The 20,960-nt window shown below is 35.6% G+C and overlaps 1 protein-coding gene across 3 annotated transcripts in view; it reads right to left on the bottom strand.

Moving 5' to 3' along the window:
- Fs(2)Ket (Importin subunit beta Fs(2)Ket) overlaps positions 1-20,960 on the bottom strand; it is a 144,278-nt gene that overhangs the window by 15,479 nt on the left and 107,839 nt on the right. Inside the window, exon 16 of one of the 3 annotated variants that reach the window (XR_014129045.1) lies at positions 2,519-2,639. Coding sequence is in view for 2 of the 3 variants with exons in the window: in XM_081745061.1 (XP_081601187.1) it covers positions 5,434-5,440 (7 nt within the window). In the remaining variant the exon portion in view is untranslated. Of the gene's footprint in view, positions 1-2,518; positions 2,640-3,473; positions 5,441-20,960 lie in introns of those variants that run through there. The other 2 variants (XM_081745061.1, XM_081745068.1) reach the window with 2 other exon arrangements.

Genomic DNA, 20,960 nt, shown 5'->3' with positions numbered 1-20,960 from the left:
CAGTCTCGACTGGACTCGCGCTCATCTCTCTCGACTGAGCTCGCACTCACTCGGGCTCGCGATCACTTCTCCCAACTGGGCTCGCACTCACTCGCGCTTGCGATCACTTTTCCCAACTGGGCTCGCGATCACTTCTCCCAACTGGGCTCGCGCTCATTCGCACTCGCGATCACTTCTCCCAACTGGGCTCGCGCTCATTTCTCTTAACTGGGCTCGCGATTATTTCTGTTAACTGAGCTCGAGCTCACTCGGGCTCGCACTCACTTCTCTCGATTGGGTTCGCGCTCACTAATCTTAAGTGGGCTCGGGCTCACTCGGGCTCGCGCTCACTTATTTCATTGGGGCTCGGGCTCACTCGGGCTCGCGCTCAATTATTGAGCCCGAGCCCGGTTGAGCGTGAGTGCCGAGCTCACGAGCGTCGGGCTCGCGAGTTTGGACACCTATGATTCATACAGATTTAAACGAAGAGAGAACATTAAGAAGATGCTTACTACCATACTTTTGATTAAGATACACCGCAAGTCCTACTTGCGATGAGGATAGAAATATTTTGGTGTAGCTGCTGCAATTATGACATGAGAAATTGTTATACTTTTTCTTTACCACTTTGTGCTATTCCCTGTCTTGTTTTTCAAGAGATAGTATCGAGAAGGCATTTTAAGGTCCCACGAATAAATGAATTAACGTCATTCAAAGATTATCTGCTGATGGCTATTCATCAGTTTCGTAAATCTGTGATCTGATATCTTCAGCAATTACTTGCCCGGCTGTCATTATGGTTCTCAACATTTCTTCGTCCATATACTTACGCTTTTGACGATCATACCATGCATCCGTGAAAATTTTATGCCCTGTATCACGGAAGCAAACTATTGGCTTCATTTTTTCCTTGTTGGTATAATAATCTCATATGAGTAAATTTCATTCAGTTTAGTTTTTTTTTTTTTTTTCTTTCTTTTTCAGTGCATCATTATAATCTTGAAAAAATTTACTGGATGAAAATTTTCACTCTTCCTTGTTAGCTTCCATAATAATTGAATGATTTTACTCTGTCTCTTTAAAAATTAATCTGATGTACATTGTCTACAAAACAGGCAAGCTTTATGAAAATTAAATCTTAGTACTTCTGACCAAGGGTTACCGGCGTAGGCCGTTTCCTAGAACTGATAAGTGTTGACAATACTGGTGAAGGTCTAGAAAAATGTGAGGAACTTTTTTTTTTATTTATTTATTTATTTTTTTAAGCTTTCATTTTTGGATCGGTAATTCAAGTTTCCATTCACAACACACGTATAGATTTCCTTTAAAAAAAATGAAAAAAAGAAAGTAGTCACATGAATACTACTTTGGATATATGCAAAATGTTTACCTAGGTTTGGTGTGTATGTAGAAATGCAAAGGACACAAAATATAACTAATCTAGAACTGTGTATAATTACCAGTATTTTCAATGATCTCTTACTATCTTTCCGATATAAAATGAATCCCACGTCAACAAAAGTCCGCAAGTTTGAACTTACGTAAGGCAATTTGCACAACCTCACCAGAAAAGGTGTTCACGGTGAGATGTTTGCAAAACGCGAGAAGATGTATGTAGGGATCAAGTCAAGGAACTAAGACAGGTTGGGTAAAACTTACCAACCGAAGTTCTCACGTTACTACACCCTTCACCAGCGACTTATCACAAACAGTTAAACTTTTAAACGTACTCAATTTTTTTGCGACTGATTTGTCTTTTCTTAAAATAGATTTTACTCATTACAAAATTTATCCTTGTTCTACCGTGGTAGAACATTCACCGAACCTTTCCGCCATATCCTGACTTACACCCAGCACAAATACAATGGCAAATCACTAACTACACTGTACGATGGCAACGCACACAATAGGATAGTTACTTTGAAATACTTCCCTACTATACTTAGGCCTCAGAGCCCTGTCAATAGTAGCGTCGAGCTTGAGTCACGTCACGGAAGTAGTAATACCATGGCTATATCTAATTTTGAAGTTAACAGACAGAATCGATAACTCGTCTAGCAACCGAACGACCAGATTCGATCCGCAGTGGGAGGCGGGAGTTTTCCGTTCTCGTCCAAATGTGGCTCACGGATTCACCAGCTGTCAAATGGGTATCTAAAGGGTGAAGACGGCTAGGCTGACCATGTATTGCACCCCGACACGATTTACTTGTTTAACTCTGCAGCTGAAGTCGCTGACAGTACTGTAATGTAAATAAGAACAGCGAGCCATTAATTTAGAGTGGAAGACTTCTGATATACTCTTATTAAGAGATTACTATTCCAATTACATTATTTACTATGAAATTTACTTCATACAACGACTATCCCAGAAGTATGAAAAAATCAGTTTTGATTATCCCAAAAGCAGCAATAAATTATTTCGTTCCATGCTGACTAATAGTATTCAACAGCACACGCAACGCCTTACGAATACATGCGCTTAAAAATGAATAAGTAGAAAATAAATATGGTAAACATTTATTTATAAATTCTCTTACCTATCTGTGTTATCTTCCTAGTCTTCACTGTAACCCAGCACTTACTTATCCTCCGACTATTCAAAGTAATCTGTTCTGGAAATCATATTGAATGACGGTCTGGACACACCACATGTTTTATCTGTTCCATTAACGGTTAAAGAAAATTATTTTAAACCGTATTATCACTGTACTTAAACACACAAAGTAGCAAGTCCATTAAGTATAGTTACTAAAGGTACTTTCTAGATAGTAATCATAGTTATACACAAAATTTAACGAAATTGACTGAATTTCTTTAAATTCTTGTATTTAAGAAATGATCACGTACTTGTGAAATAATTCTACACAAAACAAAATTTCTAATTTTTGTTTTCTTGAAGTTTATTTGTTGAATTTATCAAAATTTTGGCTGTCATAATTATGTTCGTGAAAATGACGTATCACTCACATTCAAATTAATGTTGCCAGTGACCTTAGGTTTAAATAAAGAAAAAATGACATGCCACCAGCAAGGTGTAAAACATTTTGAACTTAAAAAGTATATTTATTTTCATTATTATATGCTTTACTAGTATCACTACTCTCAAAAATCAAGTTATTAATGACTTACAATAATATATGCGTTGAGTTCACATCCACTCTTCAAATGGTTGAATTTCTTCAGTCGTGTGTTTTCTTTAACACACTATTTTTTGTGTGTGCTCTGATGTTATTGATTCTAATTTACACAATTGAACTTTAGAGGAACAACTAACATTTAGAAATATATAACAAAAATATTCTCGTATTCTACATATTACTTAATTTAGTATATTCATTTCGTTTAACAAAATACTTAATGCAATCAACATTTAAAAAATTCACTTTGATATAATTATACAAACGACACAATTATCTTCAAAACACATGATTATGTTTAACAGCTCTGCAAAAGAAAATTTTGAAAAGACTATGTGAAGAAAACACACAGGAGTACTTGTAACTTTTAAGGTACTTTATTCACTGCCAGTACAGAACTAAATTTATGTGCCTACGAAAAGTGCTTCTGAGCATTCCAAATATAATTAGGCTACAGAAATGTTCTTAGCAATCTTAATTTACTTCACAAACGTGCTTTCTTTATTGTACACAATTTAATTTTTTTTAATTACTTTTTCTTTTACCTGTGATATATATATATATATTATTTTAGGCTTGGCATCTAATTAGCAGTAGCAACAGGCTTAAGGAAGATGAAGAATGCAAGGAGTGATTCCTTTTATGCTCCATATATAGGGGAACATTTGAAAAAAAAATCTTGCACACTCCTTTAACTTGTACAATCATACAATTCTTTACATTCCTGGGTAACATGGCACACAGTAAGGTATACTTCACTCATAAAATCAAACATCCAAAGTCTTTTGTGTTATCACGTACAACGTCTGACACATACATACAAAAAAATCATTCGCACACTTACAACGAGTCAGGAAAAATGATATTCACACATTCATACATACCTACATACTTACATACATACAGATCATTGTAACAATTATTCAACTTTCATTCACCCAATAACTTCAGCTACTTACATACAAAGTGGAAGAGATTTCACTTCTGAAGTGCAGCATATGCACACATAAAAGGCACGCGCATCATCAGACGTACGGGACGCAATTATCACACAGTCAGGAATAATCACAGGTTTGCTTGGTGCAGGTCAGTGCATACCTTGGATTAAATTCTTCAACAATGTTATCTAGTCACCTGAACAAGGACTACCATAGTTTTAACACCAACTATGGAATGGAATAATCAAGTGACATACGTATAGTTCTGCCCAAAAAACCCCGAAGTTAAACTCAGGTAACAGGTACTAACATATCAATGAACTTGGAATACGTATTAACATTATTTGTATATAAACACTAGAACAGTTAATAGGATTTTACAAATGTGACCAGCATTTTAATCCCATAATTTTCTTTTCAAATATTAAAAATAGTAAAATTTGAAAGGAAAGGGGCTTTCCCACTTTATTTAGTATCGTATCACACATTTGGCCAAGGTAGAAAACTGACCTGTCCACATGATAACTGCAGAACTTACAACCTTTATAAAAGCTATGCCAAATGCAAGCTGCCAGGTTGTTTTACTACACAGTTATCTTTGGAACATGCTCATTAATTTGGTCAGAGAGCCATCGAATAAATTTTACAAACCATATTTAAATCAAGGCACTTCATGAAGTGAAAATTTAATTTCATAGCAAACACTGTGCATCGAATTGATGCAGAAAGTGAAATGCCTTCCAAGTAATTTCCCCATAAAGCACTTCACCTTTTCGAATAGTTTATTAGAGGATGGTAACAGATATGTTGACTTAACTAGAATATCATGTATATTTCAATTCAAATCATGATTTCTAGTTCATTTTTAAATAACATCTGAGCACAAAAACATACATCCGTATGTGTAATGAAAATACATACATCAGTATGTGTACGAAAAAACTGGTTTCCTTCGTATAGGAATTTCACTATTCTCACAGCAAGGCATTTGGCAAAGTTTGCTCCACTGCTACTCCGCACACAATTTTAAAGAAAAAAAAGTATGGAATTCAGTCTTGGGAATCACACATCTTCTATCACACAGATGAATCATCATCTTGCATCCTGTCTGAAGTCTTCACACTCAGCGTCCCTCCTCTTGCACGCTAGGCATCACCACATGTCAGTCACACGACTCACGTTCCTTTACTGTACCCCATGAAAAAATACACACTGCACTGCATTTGTCACTTGCACTGCCTTTCAAATACCATAGCGATCACCCTGGATGAGCCTTCAGAGTGGAGTGGGGATTTGCAGAAAACAAAATAAAAGAGTTTCTGGGAATCCAATCTTCAGCCAAGTTACTAGAGTGATTCGTGGATCTGCAAGGAAAAGTCAGGGACTGGGTTGAGGTCAGTATAGCAATTCTGAGCAGATGGCAGTCAGCTGCCAGATTTTACACACACACCACACCACACCAAAGAATATCTAACATACGAACGAAACCGTCACACCCAAGGTACCACTACTTGCATAACAGTGCACTTACAGAATATTTTACAACTAAAGAAAAGAAAATACAGAGAAAGAAATCTTCCCTCATCCTGTTGATACAAGAACTTTAGGAATAATAAACGTCTGTTTACCCAAAAATGACAATTGATCTTCCCCAAAATGCATCATCGTAAGTTAATCGTTAACAAAAATAATTTCAATACAAAATGTACCCCAACTTTTCCCACTTCAAATTGATACTAAGATTATAGCACTACATTCCCTAATTGCCTAAAATATCAAGATTTGTCTGTTAATGCCAATTTCCACATACTTTAAGAACGCTTATGCAGCTACTCCTTTTTATGCAACTATTTGATGGCTAGTACTTTCTTCCTTAATAACGTAAAATGAGATTGGCTTGATTAACACCGAAAGCGGAGCGAGGGAAGAAGAGTATGTTACTACTGCTTTAGTAATATTATTTCGTTTTTTGAAACTTTTTTTTTTTTTTTGTATTTTCTCATATTTACGGTATATAATTAAAGTAGTGAACATATTCAGCCTACATTTGACTATCCCAAGTAGTAAAAATAGTACCATTTTGTATTTTTTTTTTTTTTTTTTTTTTAGTTATCTGGAAACAGTGCTGAAGAACTATTTGATAAAATAGAGGGAGTAAACACGACACTTTGCCGAATGTATGTAGTAATAATGTACCTACAATATAATAAATGGGTCAAATTTACCATGAACCCACAAGTAAATAGTTTCTAAAACTAAATGGAAATTGGAATGGTCTCTGCAGATTTCCCTAGTATACTCTTAGTATTTTTAGTATTGCCCATCTTAGGAACTCCTTAACGTTTCTTATATCTACAAAAAATCCTTCGGTTGCTGCACTCAAAATAATTGTTCTGACACGTGATTGGCTCGTATGTAATTCAAATACGAAGCGAGTAATACATTGAACATCTTTACGAAAATCTTATACGATAGGATTAATTTTACATTATATATATATATATATATATATATATATATATATATATATATATATATAACAGCAGTTCTTTAATATTTAATTTATTTGGCGTTAGTATAGATGTAAATATTAAATCTCTTACATTCTATATGAAGGAATGGCGAGTTTAGCTCAAAATATGTGCAAATTTGAGCGTAAAATCACACAATTTCACGCTCAAATCTGATTATTATTACTTTCTTATCCGATCGCTGAGACGATAGTTAAAATGCTAATAATATCTAAACAAGTGACACATGGTTAAGGAGGCTAGCGCTAGAGATAGCTCGAGGCGATTGGGAGTGTACTTACGTGATACGAGCTTAAGTGATATTTATTCTGTTGGTGGAATTTATCGTAAATTACTTATGTTTGTGCAAAATTATAAGATTTGATAGTTACTTGCAAACCAAATACCTCAAAATTGTTCGACTTAGTTGACAATAACTTGTTTTGGAAAACTTACACACACTTTTACCGTTAAGTGCTCCAGTTGAAAAATTTTTTAGTTGCACTTAAGATATATTGTCGCCATCGCGCACTATACTGTTCGAAATACAACTGAAATATAATAATGAAAGTTTGCCGATAGGTCTTGGATCGAAGCCCGGTCTCGGACTTACCATATAGTGGTTAGTAGTTGAAATACCACAAGCGACTTGGTTTCTACTCTCGGCTCAATCGAACTTTTCATAGTTGAATTTCGTCTCATCGTTACCTACAAAGATTTAAGATAGTTCGCGACTTAAATAAATGGATCGTTCCAGGACTCGTCGCTGAAGTTGAAATTTCTGTAATTCTATTTTTTTTACGATGGCCTAATATTTTTCGAAAACAACTATGAAAAAATTGTGTAACAATACTGAGATGTAAAATTTAATTACAAAACATACATAATTAAATAGGGTACAGGAGCCTCATTCCCTATTGGTTTGCATCAACGGTAGGTAAAACTTATATTCTTACAAAGTCAATGGTAAAAACAAACTAATTATCAGTTCAGCAATTATGAGCGCTGATCCTGAAGGGACCCGGACCTCCTACGATCTGGATATACTGTATTTGCTTGGATATCTCACAATGAAACACATTGGGTTAACTGACCGCCCCCTTTCCCCCAAATATCCAGAAATTGGCGCTGCTGTAAACAATACTTGTATCTATCGGAAATTTCTTTACATAACTATAAATTTACATATTTTAATTTAGGTTACTCGGGAACTGTTTGCATATTTTTTTTAAAAAATCAATAATTTCTTCTATTTTTTCGTGTAACAACAGAGTAAAGATGAATGTCTTATTTCGAACGATGGAAGCAGAGAAAAAAATAGAGATCATGGTAAAAATCGATCTCGATATCTTCTGTATCTGTTGAATTGGCCATGTCCTCGTGCTATTTCATTTACCTCATACTTGTGGAATCTGGGTTCCATAGTATTTGCTAATTCCAGTAGTTCAGCTCTGTACGTATATCCTTGTACATTTTTACTTCTAAGCAAAGCTAGGTCAGTTTTGTGCTTTTTCGATGTAGGCATCCTTTCTTAAACAAGATAAGTAGGATGAGCATTGTCCATCACTAATTGAATTAGTCCTTGTATATTGAAGCAGTGGATTCTTGAACCAGACTTTAAATTCTTGTTGTCTGTCACTTCCTCGTAATAATCTTTCGCCGTGCGAGATCTAAACAGCGGACATTCGGTAAAGCCTTTCACACGTGCCCGCATGTTACCAAATAAGTCTCTCTCTCTCCTTTACCCATTGAGACAGGAATTTTACTTGTACGTATCGAGTTAGTCGAGCATTTGGAGTGGGAAACCTTGACCTATTGAGCTGATATTAAGGAATATCACAAAAAAAAGGTTCAACATTTAAATTGACAGATACTGTCAATTCATACACTTTGAATGAATTCTGAAGGGATGCATGTAAGAATTAGGGATGGGCAAACCGGTTTTTATAAAAAACAGAAACCAGTTAATCCGAAAAACCGACATTTCAGTTTTCTCCAAAACCCGGTTCGTTCTCTCACCAAAGTAGTTTCGTAGCTCTCCGAAAACCAGATCTGTTTACAACAAGAACAGTTTTGTTTTTAAAATATTGGTTTTTAAACATTTCGATTTTGGTTTGCACTTCCTTTTCATGAGAATTTACATGGTTTTGAGCTTCTTTCATGTGTGTTCTCGACGCGTTACAATGCCGTAAAATCAATATACCGAAACCGAGAAAAAACGTTTTTTTGGAGAAAGCCGGAACCGATTTTGAAAGCCGAACCAGTTTGGGAGAAAACCAATAACCGGTTTCGGTGAAAAACATGCTTTGAAAATTTCAAAAAACCGGTTTTGGTTTTCCTAAAAACCAGAAACCGAAAAACCTCTTTTTGTGCCTAGCACTAGTAGGAATTTGCATAAACTTGAGCGATAATACGTAGTAGCAAATAGTATTCGCATTTATCCAAACGGTAAAATTTTACTATTTTCATCCCAACCTTAAATTTCTGAATACTATTGCAGAACACCTTAGTAACATGATTCAATCAGGTTCTTTCTGCCCCCTCCTTCCACCTCAATTTTTGCCAGCTATGGGCCAGTGTGTGAAAGAAACTATAATGAAAATCCTGTTTAACAAAAAAGTAAATATTTTAAAGTAAACCACATAAATTATTTGCTGTTGATTAAACTTTTTGTTCTGCGTCTGTCTTCCAGTTATTCTACAGAAGGGAAGAAAAATTTCTTAGTTCCCTGTTAATACAAGAATTCGTATTCGAAGTATATGGAAGGAGTAATTAACAATTTGGGAATGAGTCAAGACCAACGAAAAACTAAGTTTAATGAAAAGTATTTTTCGGTAAGTGAAAAATAAAATGTATACCGGTATACAAAGAAGTTCAAATAGCGACTTCGATTCAGTATTAGAAGATTATGGAGTTCCCACATTAGATAAGAATCCTCAAGCTGTTTACGTTTCGGAGTTAGTGTAAACCTGAGGCAAAACCAATTTTGTTAATTGGCGGGTGGGTGTGTAAAGTGCGTTAAGTCAAAAGTTAGTTTTTTAGAAAAGTCGCATTTGTTCATATGTAAGTCCAAAAATCCAGTTTTGGGTTTGACATAAATCCAAAAAAAGTCTTATTAACATGAAGAGCTACAACAGCTAATCATTTTCCCAAAACCGGATTTTGGAACTTTCAAATGCGATTTCTCAAACAAACAAACAAACAAAAAACTAATTTTTCGCACTTTACACACCCACCCGCCAATTATTCTTTGCTTTCGTATACAATGTCAGTATTCCAAGTCTATTATTGTTATTCGGAAATCAGACGTTCCTGTCATTACGATTATGACTTGTTACACCTTTCAAATTGTCGCTAGAACTGTTGTGTCTGTTGAAAACCCTTTGGCAACTACACCTCTAATACACCACGTGTTCTGTTCAACTATTAAAGACTGCTCTTGTTACCTGCACAGTAACAACGGAATACACGTACTAGAAGAGTCACGCATAGCACGCTGGAACAAATATACAACAGGAAACATGAGATGCATATTTTATTTAAGAGCTATTAGCCGAATTTCCATGTCTATACGAATCGATTTTATGAATTTCTACCTCAAAGTTAATAAATCAGTGTTCTCAAAAGGTATTGACCTTCTGTACTTTTAAGTGAAGTTCCAATAATGTTAACCTCCATTATTTTCACTGACAGTTATAAGCACTGTTAACACAAGTAAGAAAATGTATTGGGGATAAGATCTATTAGAATGAGTTATATGGAACTGCATGGTGAGTACCATTTGAGTTTATTGATCGAAATGCTCTTCATTTAGCTTATATTACAATTATTATGGTAATGAAGTCTTCAAGTGCACCATCAGTTTAATTTTTACTGTCTTCTTCTTGGCAATTTCATACTAATTAGTACTTAGAATTTTAACGCAACAAATGAAATGCTTCTGATTTATTATTATTCGTTTTATATCTGTGTCATTAAGTGAAAAATTTAGAAACGAAAAGTAACAAGCTGTACAAAAGTAAAACTTAACACGTCTAAATACTGTCTGTTACAAAATGGTCACACTTCCTGTCATATTTTGTATTTAGCTATACTAAGAACAAAACTTAAAACCCACCTGATGGAAAAAAAAAAGAATACCCTCGTGCATCATCCATTGGCACGAATTATTACTAATTGATGGACATCCCAGAAAATTAATCTTGGTGGGACTGCTTCATTTTTAGGATATGGGTAAGAAAAATACATTTTTCTTTGTATTAAGTATTTGATTCTGATGAATGCAACCAACTGGCTAGTAAAATAATACGGCCAAACTACTTTCACATGGCGATTATGAATCATATAATTCGTTAAGGCAGTTAATCTAATGATAATCAAATAATGTGTGTGCCAGCTTTCCGCATATAAAAGAGTCACCTAAAGCCATCGAATTTTGTACAGAGCGCGTCACAGAAATTGAAACAAAACTGCCACTGAAATTGTTACAACACAACCTAAAGCAATCTTCTTAACTCATTGCTACTGGACATAATATAATCCTTCCATTCAGAGAAATTCCTCTGGAGCGATTTTTAAATCGAGTGTTACAATTTGTTCAGACTTACTCGTTACCTAAATGTAAAATATTTTGTAGTGATTGAAAATGTCTCTGAACAAAGCAGGTTCTAAAAAAAATAAAATAAAATAATTATATATATATATATATATATATATATATATATATATATATATATATATATATATATATATATATATATATATATTACCTTATAAACGTACGAAGAAACGTGGGTGTGTTTAACCAAAATTCGTAGCGGACGAGACAGAGGAATTCAAATATGGGGAGGGAGGGAGGGATACACTCACGTATGCATGGTTTAAATTGGATAAACAAACGATCCGGAAACATCCATACTCTGAGGAAAATTGTGATTTTCTGAAGCAGAAAAACCAAAGTTTCTCGGTCGAACTTGCAAGCATTGCACATCCGCAGTTGTCGAATTAGGGTGGAAAACTCTTTGTGGAGCATAAGATGATTGAGCAGCGAGGATTTTTTTTTTTAATTTAGACCGGTTTCGAACGAAGACATTTTCGGTTATGAGGTCACGACGTACACGGAGAATGCTACTTCATGAATAATGTTATTGCATATTTCAAGAACGCCTACACTTTCGACCATACAAATTGGGAATACTTTTATCTGCATTAAAAGTAGTTATTTATTATAAATACTCAAACAGGTGTTGCCTTTTTTTCGAAAAGCAATTATTTAAGGTGCATGGTGGGAAGGAAAGTTCAGTATCTGAAATACTGCAAGATCTCACAAGTAAACGTTCTCACCAAACAATCAGGGATCTAGACATGGTATATAAGAGAAGGGATCTAAAAGAAACTTGACTGACAGGGCGCGGACGTTCCTACGCGTAAGAGAGAGTTCTCCCGCTCTAGTAGATACCATCCTAAATTAGCTGTCCAAGCGGCGTCTGCGTAGGGGGTTAACGTTTGGTCGTGTTGTTTTTCCCAACTGTTCTAATTTGCCGCGTGCGAAATCGTTACGGTAGATTTAAAGGATCCTGAAATTTTGCTTCTTGCTTGAGAAATTGGAAACGAAAGTTTACGAACAGACTTTCAAGAAAGATGTTATGAACCGCATACAAGTTTTCGAGTGGTTTGGGCGCTTTCAACGTGGTGAGATGAGAGCTGAAGATCATGCTTGTACTGGGCGCAATTCATCGACCTCGCACCTACGAAAACATTAAAAAAAATCAGCAAAAAACAAACAAAAAAAAAAAAAACTAGGATTTCACTTCACGATCGACAAATTTTCAGAACAAAGAAGTTGGAGCTTGTGATAGCACATTTTGACTGAACATTTGCATATGAGACATGTTGCCGTTAATTTTTTTTTCCTCTTCTCACACACGATCAAAAACACTCGTCTTAATTTGAGCCAGGTCTTGAAAAATCCAGGTAACCCAAACTTTTTGATAAAGATTATTGCATGTCATGAAAGTTGATTTAACGGATATGACTCCGAAACCAGAGTCTAGCCAGTGGAACGTTCCCGACCAAGGCACCGGGAATTTGTCCCCTTCGAAAGACTTAACTGGCACTTTGATTTACAAGTTTTTAAGGCGTTTGTGAGAGGATGTGTGGAGGAAACGCCCGGAATTCTGGCAATCAGATGACTGGTTCTTTCGCCATGACAACCCCCCACCCACACGGCCTTGTCTGTGAACCGTTATTTGGGCTCTCGTTCCCTACTCTCCATACTCGCAAGACTTAACCCCTTGCGACATTTTTCTGTTCCCAAGAATGAAACATCTAAAAGGGAAGTTTTGATAAGAGCTTCACAAAGTGCATGGAGATACCGAAATTGAAGAGTTCCGGAAGTGCTTCAAACAGTGGGGAAAGAAGACTGGAGAATTGCATCGCATCTAATGGAGAGTACATTGGACAAAAGAATTTGCTTTTTTAAAATATTAATAAAACTATTTTTTTTTTTTTTTTTTACAAGAAAATTCCGATTTCTTTTGCGTTTCCTTCGTATATTCATAAGTACTAACCGCGATTAGTAAAAATATGAAATTTGAGCGGCAGACAGCAAGCGCATATAGGAGTGAAAAAGGTTTAAATATTAACATTGAAAAACTTACATGCACATTAGTCTCAAACTTCTACACGCCCTTCTTACTCATCTATGACTAGCACGTATGCTTTTGATGCACGTGGTCCCGTGTTCGATTCCCGGTGGGAAAGCAAGTTTTAATTTATGAACAATCAAAATCTACATGGAACATACATTATTAAGAACTTGTTATATTCACTGCTCTTAGCAATGTTTTAATTTTCTTTTAAATGATAGATTAATTCTGGATTTGTTAAATCGGTTACATATAATTAATACAAGTTCAGACATGTCGATTAATCATTTTTGTTAGACGTTACAAAATTTAATTGAAGATCACGAAAATCGGGCAAACACAAATCCCGCGTATACCGATGCCCCATACTGTTTCAAGTGTTTTAACTTTTTTTCTCGAAACATTGCAACGCCTCACATTGGGCCTGAGACCCATAAAACCTGGCCAAAACTCCATAAATGAAAATTCATGAAAGGATCTATCACCTAAGCATATGATCCAGGAAGTTCCAATCGTATACAGCTACCATGTTACTGACGTATGTTCACTGTTGTGGTCAGGAGTGAAAGCCAAAACGAAACTTCGCACATGTTCTGTATTCATCTGTGTGTTCTGTTAGAGAAGGTTAAGTTAGTGATATTTTTACGGATATTACACATACATATTTTTACATTTTGTGTCTGCCATACTGGATCCACCATTTTGAATTTCCCCCTTTTGGTATCAAATTCGTACTGAGAGAGCTTCTAAACATTTGTTACCAAGTATCATAAAAATTAACTGAGCGCCTGTTTAAACATTTATAATAAATATTAGCTCTTCCTAACACAAATAAAAGTATACTAGTATTTCCAATTTTCATCCCTCCAAAATGTTGAAGTTCTTGAGATACGAGAGAACATTATTCATCAAATAACATTCTCTGTAGAACGTCGTAGTTACCATTTCTGAAAGATTCTTGGTTCGAAGCACGTTTACGGAAGATTTAACTTCATTAATTCTTCATTCTCCAAATGTTAAGATCTGTCTCTCTGGGCAATCATCTGATGCTCCAAAAAAGTTTTCCACTTCAATTCGACAACTACGAGTGTGATACCCGCAGGTTCGACTGAGAAACTTCGATTTTTCTGCTACAGAAAATCACAATTTGCTTCAGAATATGGATGGTGTCCCAGGGTGTCTACTGAAATTCCAAAATGAAATTTCGTGACTTACGTGATCTTTTAATTTACCAAGCCATAAAATTTCGTAACATTCTAAAGAGCAAATTTGGGTGCGAATTAGACCGAATTTTCATGCATTCGACTGAAGCATGCTGTTTTTGTGATTTGGTAGCGTCTAAAGCCGATCATAGACATTTTTGTGATAAATATTGACGCTTTATAGAACAAAATTTTCAAATCTGTATTTATATATGTACAGAAAAAAAAAAAATGTGACCCAAAAGCTAAATTTCGTGACTTTTTCTTGACTCTCATGACCCATTTCTGATTTCGTGACTTTTTCATGACTTTCGTGACCGATAGACACTCTGTGTCCGATCATTTGTTCTTCTAATTCTAACCTTGTGTTATGTGACTGTATCTCTCTGTCCCCACATTTGAATATTATATATGTCGTTCGTGATTAGACACACACGCTTACAGGGCTCATAGTGGTCTGGTCTCTTGTAAATAGTTGAAAAGCAGGGTTGGCAAAAACCATGGTTTTTATTGAAAAAAAAAAAAGATTTTTTTGTTTAAACCAGGTTTTTTTGATTTAAATAATTTGCTCTATGTATTTATATCACATATGGACAGAAATAAGTTTGTTTCGCCTTGGTGTTATGCAACAACCGGGTTATGTTGGAAGGGGTTACATAACGCTTAAAGCGGAATCCAACCGCTTCTCGGCTTACATCCGAGGGAAATTGTCCTTCATTTGGACTCGAAAAACCGGGACTAATTGGCCACAACTGCGATACGTCTGCCGACTCACGAAGGACTCCTGATAAAAATACGTTGTACTAATCTTTACATACTTATTATTATAATTGTCAAGAGTAATTTCAGAAGGACAAAAAGATAAATAGTTGAACAAGTGAAACCATTATACAGATTTACATATGGACAATTTCAAAATACTGCAGAGTACAGAAGAACTAATTTAGTCCAAGTTAGTTCACTACGACTTTTATTAGTCCAAGTTAAAGAAATACAACGATTTAATTGGCGTATCAGTAAGAAAAGTTAATAAAGATACGAATTATTTGAGTCCACTTTGATCCATTTATACATAAATAGATATCAAAGATACTTCTGATTTCAATAAATGTCTCTCGTACGGTTTGTATGACACCCCGCTCCTCCCAAAAGTACGGCATTTCGATGTATTTTATCATTAGTAAACATTATTAGAACGAAACAATATTTAGAATTTTTCTTTGATTGCAGTTACGTAACAAATAACAACACAAGCATTCATAAACTTTTATATTTTATATATATAAGCTGCTTTTGTAGTATAATCTTTTTGAGTAATGAATGGGGGATTTAGGTCTGAATATAATACAAATAATATATGGGAAGAACATTTTTCGCTTTTTGGGTTAAACCAGTTGGTTTTTTTGGAAAAAAAAAAAAAACAGCTTGTTTAAACCTAGGTTTAAACCAGCCAACCTTGTTGAAAAGGGACCAGAAGTGACTAAAAGCACACGAAAAAATGACCAAAATCTCATCATGGCCCTTTGTCAATTTCTGCATCACCTCTCTCTTTGTTTGTTGTTTTGTTTCATCTTTTCTTCTTTACTTCTTCTTTTAGAGCTTCCTCCTTTTTTAGGTTTTCTAAGTATGCTTTGTTGTTTCGGTAAGCAGACTTAGCAGATGTAAGAAGCTTCTGAATAAGTGGAACCAGTTCTGGCCTATTTCCGAATTTCTTCATCTCAAACATTATATTTAGCTTAGCATTGAGAGTTCTCAAAGTCATGAAATATTCAAATTCATCACTTACTCTTAAGAAGAACATACAAGAAGCATAACACAAGACGAACATGATGAACCACACAATCACACACACACACAACGTCGAGCGGAGCGTTTACTATTACGAGAGAAAACTAAAAGACTATTATGATAGAAGAAAGAAAAGACACGGAGAGAGCTTAAGCATCCTCCAACTATCCACTGTGCTTTAGAAAGAACACGAAAAAGTCACTTTACCTCCCCAAAAATTTACTTTCAGTGATCAACTTGAAAAAAAAAGTAACTTTTATTTTAAAAAGTGACTCGCTATGAGCCCTGCACTTAATAACTGTAGACACTAACGTTTCTTGTTACGTTTATACTCCAGGTAATGTTTTTTTGGCAAACATGCTTCACTCGGAAACAGCTCAACATAATTTACATTAAGTTAACTCGTAAGTCTGATAAATTCATTGTAACGCTCGATTGGAAAGTAGCTCAAGGCGTTTCTATCGAAATGGAAGGAATGTATTACGTCTAGCAGCAATTAGCTGACGAAGATTGCTTTTGATAAAGCAAAGGGAGCGCAAAAAATTGAAAACCAGACTTAACTAACCACTCGAGGATCCTATCACCTGCAAAACAACGTGCTGTAACAATTTCAATGGCAAAGTCTTATATCAATTTCTGTGGCGCAGTCTGTACACAGATCACGTATGAAGCCTTTTTTCGATTTGGGAAGATCAAAATGTATTTATCTCAGAAGCACTTACGTGACTGAAAAAAAAAAAAAATATTCAGTCTTTCTTTCTCTTCGAGCTACATTTTGTACATGTGTGAACATTTCTCTGTATAACTTCTAAAACTGGAGAAAACGTCAATAACAAAAAACGTTTTAACTTACTCTGGTACGCATTACCTTTATGCTTTACATACATTTACGTACCACTTCTAGAATGTTCACATACCCAAACTGCAGCCGACAAATAGCTTCACACCAGTATCGCTAATGGTTTCTCTCATCGGGAGTATTTTAACTCCAGTATGTCTTAAAACATTAACTGACCAGTTAAATGAAATGTATGATGATTGATGAACGAAGAAAAGCTACTCAGTGCTCACTCGTAATTCGTCTTTAGTACAAATGAACCACAACCACACCAATTTTTATTTGCGCAAAGGAACGTTCTTATCACTCTTCTATAAACACACACAAAATGTTTCACTTGGAGAGATTTCCATGAGAAAGTTTATATTCATTCGAAATAAGCAATAGCTCCTTATTTCTCGTATTAAAAGTCTCTATCACAATCTTTCGACTAGTTCGTGACAGCTTAAAGAAGTTATTTTGCAATCATTTTTAGCACAACACGAAAACTAGTATTTATTTATATACCACAACAGTGTAACCTGAGATCATTACCACGTGAGAGTTCCCCATCCTACACAGGATTTTTCAGTTGGTCCTCATGATGCAAACATCACGAATAGAAAACTGTCGTTATTTCCTTCACAACAAGTTTCCTACAAGAACAGAAAATGGAAAAAGTGATGTAAGGTATCCAATATAGTTATCTAAAGAATTCAACCAAGAAGTCATTTACTCCAATGTCATCTTGGGATCCTGTTCTTCACTAAAATTCATGAACACTTATAATCTTGAATATCCAAATTAAGTAATTCAGTAAGTTAATCACTTCTGCCAAGTTATTGAGGCAACATTATCTTAATCCATCAGTATGTACTTTTAAAAAATCTTTTAGTTTATTTACTAGGTAATTATCTAGAGTAATTATAAAAAAATAAACTGTAATTGTAGAAAATTTCTTTTTCTAATAAACACAACTTGTTAGTTTTTGCTCATTCATTTTTGTTAACTCTGTTAGAATACATGCACACACTCAGTGCACTGGTTAGTGTCTTGCCAACACATCGTGCAAAAAGCATTCCAGGCATGAAATTTCTTCCTTGAAAATCAATCAAATGCTTAACTTTTAGTTTTAGCCATGAAATCTTTCAACCGTTTTCTTTCTTTGTGAAAACACCATCTACGAGCTTTTTGTATTGGCAGTTCTTTCTGGGCGGAGAAATGTGTGGTATGAATATACTGGCTGTATTTTAAATACTTGCCATGTGCTTTAGAATGGAATGCATTATTATTAATCTGAGGGTCTTCATCTATCAACAGTTGAATCAGATCAGTCCATTATAGTATCCCAAAATAGTCATATTCTATTTCTGGTAATACATGTTTTTATTTTGGTTTTAATGTCAATATATTCCACGAACAGAAATCATTCGGAACTCGAGTTTATTACATATTCTTCAATAACAGTTTACAGAACAAATTTATTTCAATCCTTTGCACAAAGATAATTCAATCAGGTCAAGCCGAAATATATTCGCACTCAGAATGATCCATCTTGAGTACACTACTGCGATCAAAGATAAACCGAACTTGTACATTTGAAAATAAACACTAACCTTTATTGTACATACAATGCACTTTCACAGACCACCACGTATACCACTTGTCACAAATAGCGCTGGAGGCAATTTTTGGTCACCTCCAGAACACGCGTCGCATGTCATGAATTCGTCTGCTGAGGCGTATCTCTGCCTTTGAACAACTGCTTTATCTCAAGAGGAGGCAGTAATCAGCTAGGGCTAAAACCGATGAATGTAGAGCCTGGAAGAAAAAGTACTTTGTGCTTTATGAAGTATTCGTCCATCATAAGTGACCAAAAATCAGGTCTATTGTGTTCTACATCATGATGACAAAGAAGAAAACATATATGCTTCGATTAAAAGTTCAATCTTCAGGAATGAAGTAGAATTGGACCACATTCTTGATGCCGAAGAAAATTTGAAGCATAACCTTTCCTTGGATTTGCATGAGATCATTTTCGTCACGAAAGCAACTCAAATGTCGAAGGACGACTGCCGTTTGGATTGTGGATAATGCAGAAAAAACCATGTCATCACCTCTGATCCCCACAGTTAAAAGATCTGGATTCCAATTCACCCTGTCGATCATTTTTCCACTGGCCACTGCGCGTACTCCTCCAGTTATCAGCGATTTCTTGGGACAACATGCTCACACACATGTTGCATCCCTGACCCTGAAAGGTAAGTTACACTTGCCAAATCATTTATGGACAATTGCAGTTTCCTGAATTCTGGCAACCATTTCTTGTTTTCTTGCTGATCTCGATCTTTCTGAATGTGGATTATCGTAAGTGGACGCGCGGCCACTTAAGAACCGCTTGTGCCACTGGTGAATTACGCTCCGCCAACACTGCTACCTGTACGTTTGGTGTACCGAACAATGATTTCGGTAAATGCCTTACTCAATTTAACAAAATTCTATGTACGTCCATTACTCCTGAAGCGACATATCATCCCGATTGACTCTTGTATCAGCATCGGATAGCCTTCATCGTAATCTATTTGCCTTGATAGACAGGTGAACGAACTGCTACACACGTCTACCACACAACCGCAACTGCAGGGCAGTAGTTGCAAATGCAACGCTGTTGCAGCCAGGGTTCGGTTTATTTCTGACTATTCTAGTATTCCAGAGCTATTGGCATATACTCTTCACCTGACTTTGAACTTGCTCCTTTTCTTAGTCCTCCCAATATTAAAAATAATTCACACCCACTGGAGACTTCTACCTAAGACTTCCGAATTATGAAATCTCACTAACACTTCTGAAAGTAACAGTTCCTCCTAGACAGAGAAATATATTTGAATCTTTTAACAGCCTATCTTCCGAGACACTTTCTGTATCAGCCGCGTTCGGTGCTCTACAACAATGTTTTTCTTCGTCTAATAAACGTGTTTACAAAATACAACTACACTTCACTCAGTATTGTATGCTTAATCGTATTTTTCAGTTTTGTGTTCTTCAATCAATATATACACATTGTAAATAATTATTTGGTTTGTTTAACAGCATACTGTGCTTTATTCGATATACAGTATTTCGTTCATCTTAACGTCACCCGAGTAGCTTGTCGTCGAAGCTACTGATTTACGTTAAGTTAAACCTATTGAATTATAATACTGTAAGCCATTTTTTATGGTATACGATTTAGGGTCTCTGAAATAGTAATTTTCGTCATCAAACGAGGGAGTTGTTTACCGGGACATGTAAAAGTAGTAGAAAATGACCGATATTAGTGTCAAATCCATAGTTTTCGCGGCCGCTAACATCAATGGTCACACTTCCATTAGCGATCACTTGCAAATTCAGCTACGATTGAATGCGGGTCGGGGATCAGCAGGGGCATACCGAGACATGTAAAAAATAGCCCAAAATGACTTATTAGTGTCAAATCCATAGTTTTCGCGGTCGCTGAAATGAATGGTGGTACTCCCATAGGCGTTGACTTCCAAATACAACCTTCACGCGAAGAATTGGTATATTCAGCTAGTAAATAAATATAAATGCTCCCAAGGGAACATCCCAATTTGGTGAATTCAATTGCTGAAAATGATAGCTAGCACTGGATTCAGCACCAAAAGAAACAGAAAAAGAGGTGTTTAGTAGCAGACCGTATACAGGGTGAGAAATAAGTGAGGGCAAAGTGCGAAGATAGAACGTAAAAACGTCTAGAAATGCCATGTTAGTTTGGAAACAAGTAGAGGGATTGAGGTCAGATGTTGGACTTGAGGAGCTCCACTGAATAGACGCAATGTGAATCATGGGGGAAATCTAAAGAGCACCGTGTTGGAATAAGTACAAGAAGAATATACGGGAAAGGAGTTATGTGACATATAGCTCTTGATGCACACAGTCTATT

This window comes from Thermobia domestica, chromosome 2 (genome assembly GCF_964235325.1).
Source record: "Thermobia domestica chromosome 2, izTheDome1.hap1.1, whole genome shotgun sequence".
Taxonomy (NCBI): Eukaryota; Metazoa; Arthropoda; class Insecta; order Zygentoma; family Lepismatidae; genus Thermobia; species Thermobia domestica.
The sequence above is the reverse complement of the archived record's forward strand: the minus strand, read 5'-3'. Positions and strand labels throughout refer to the sequence as shown.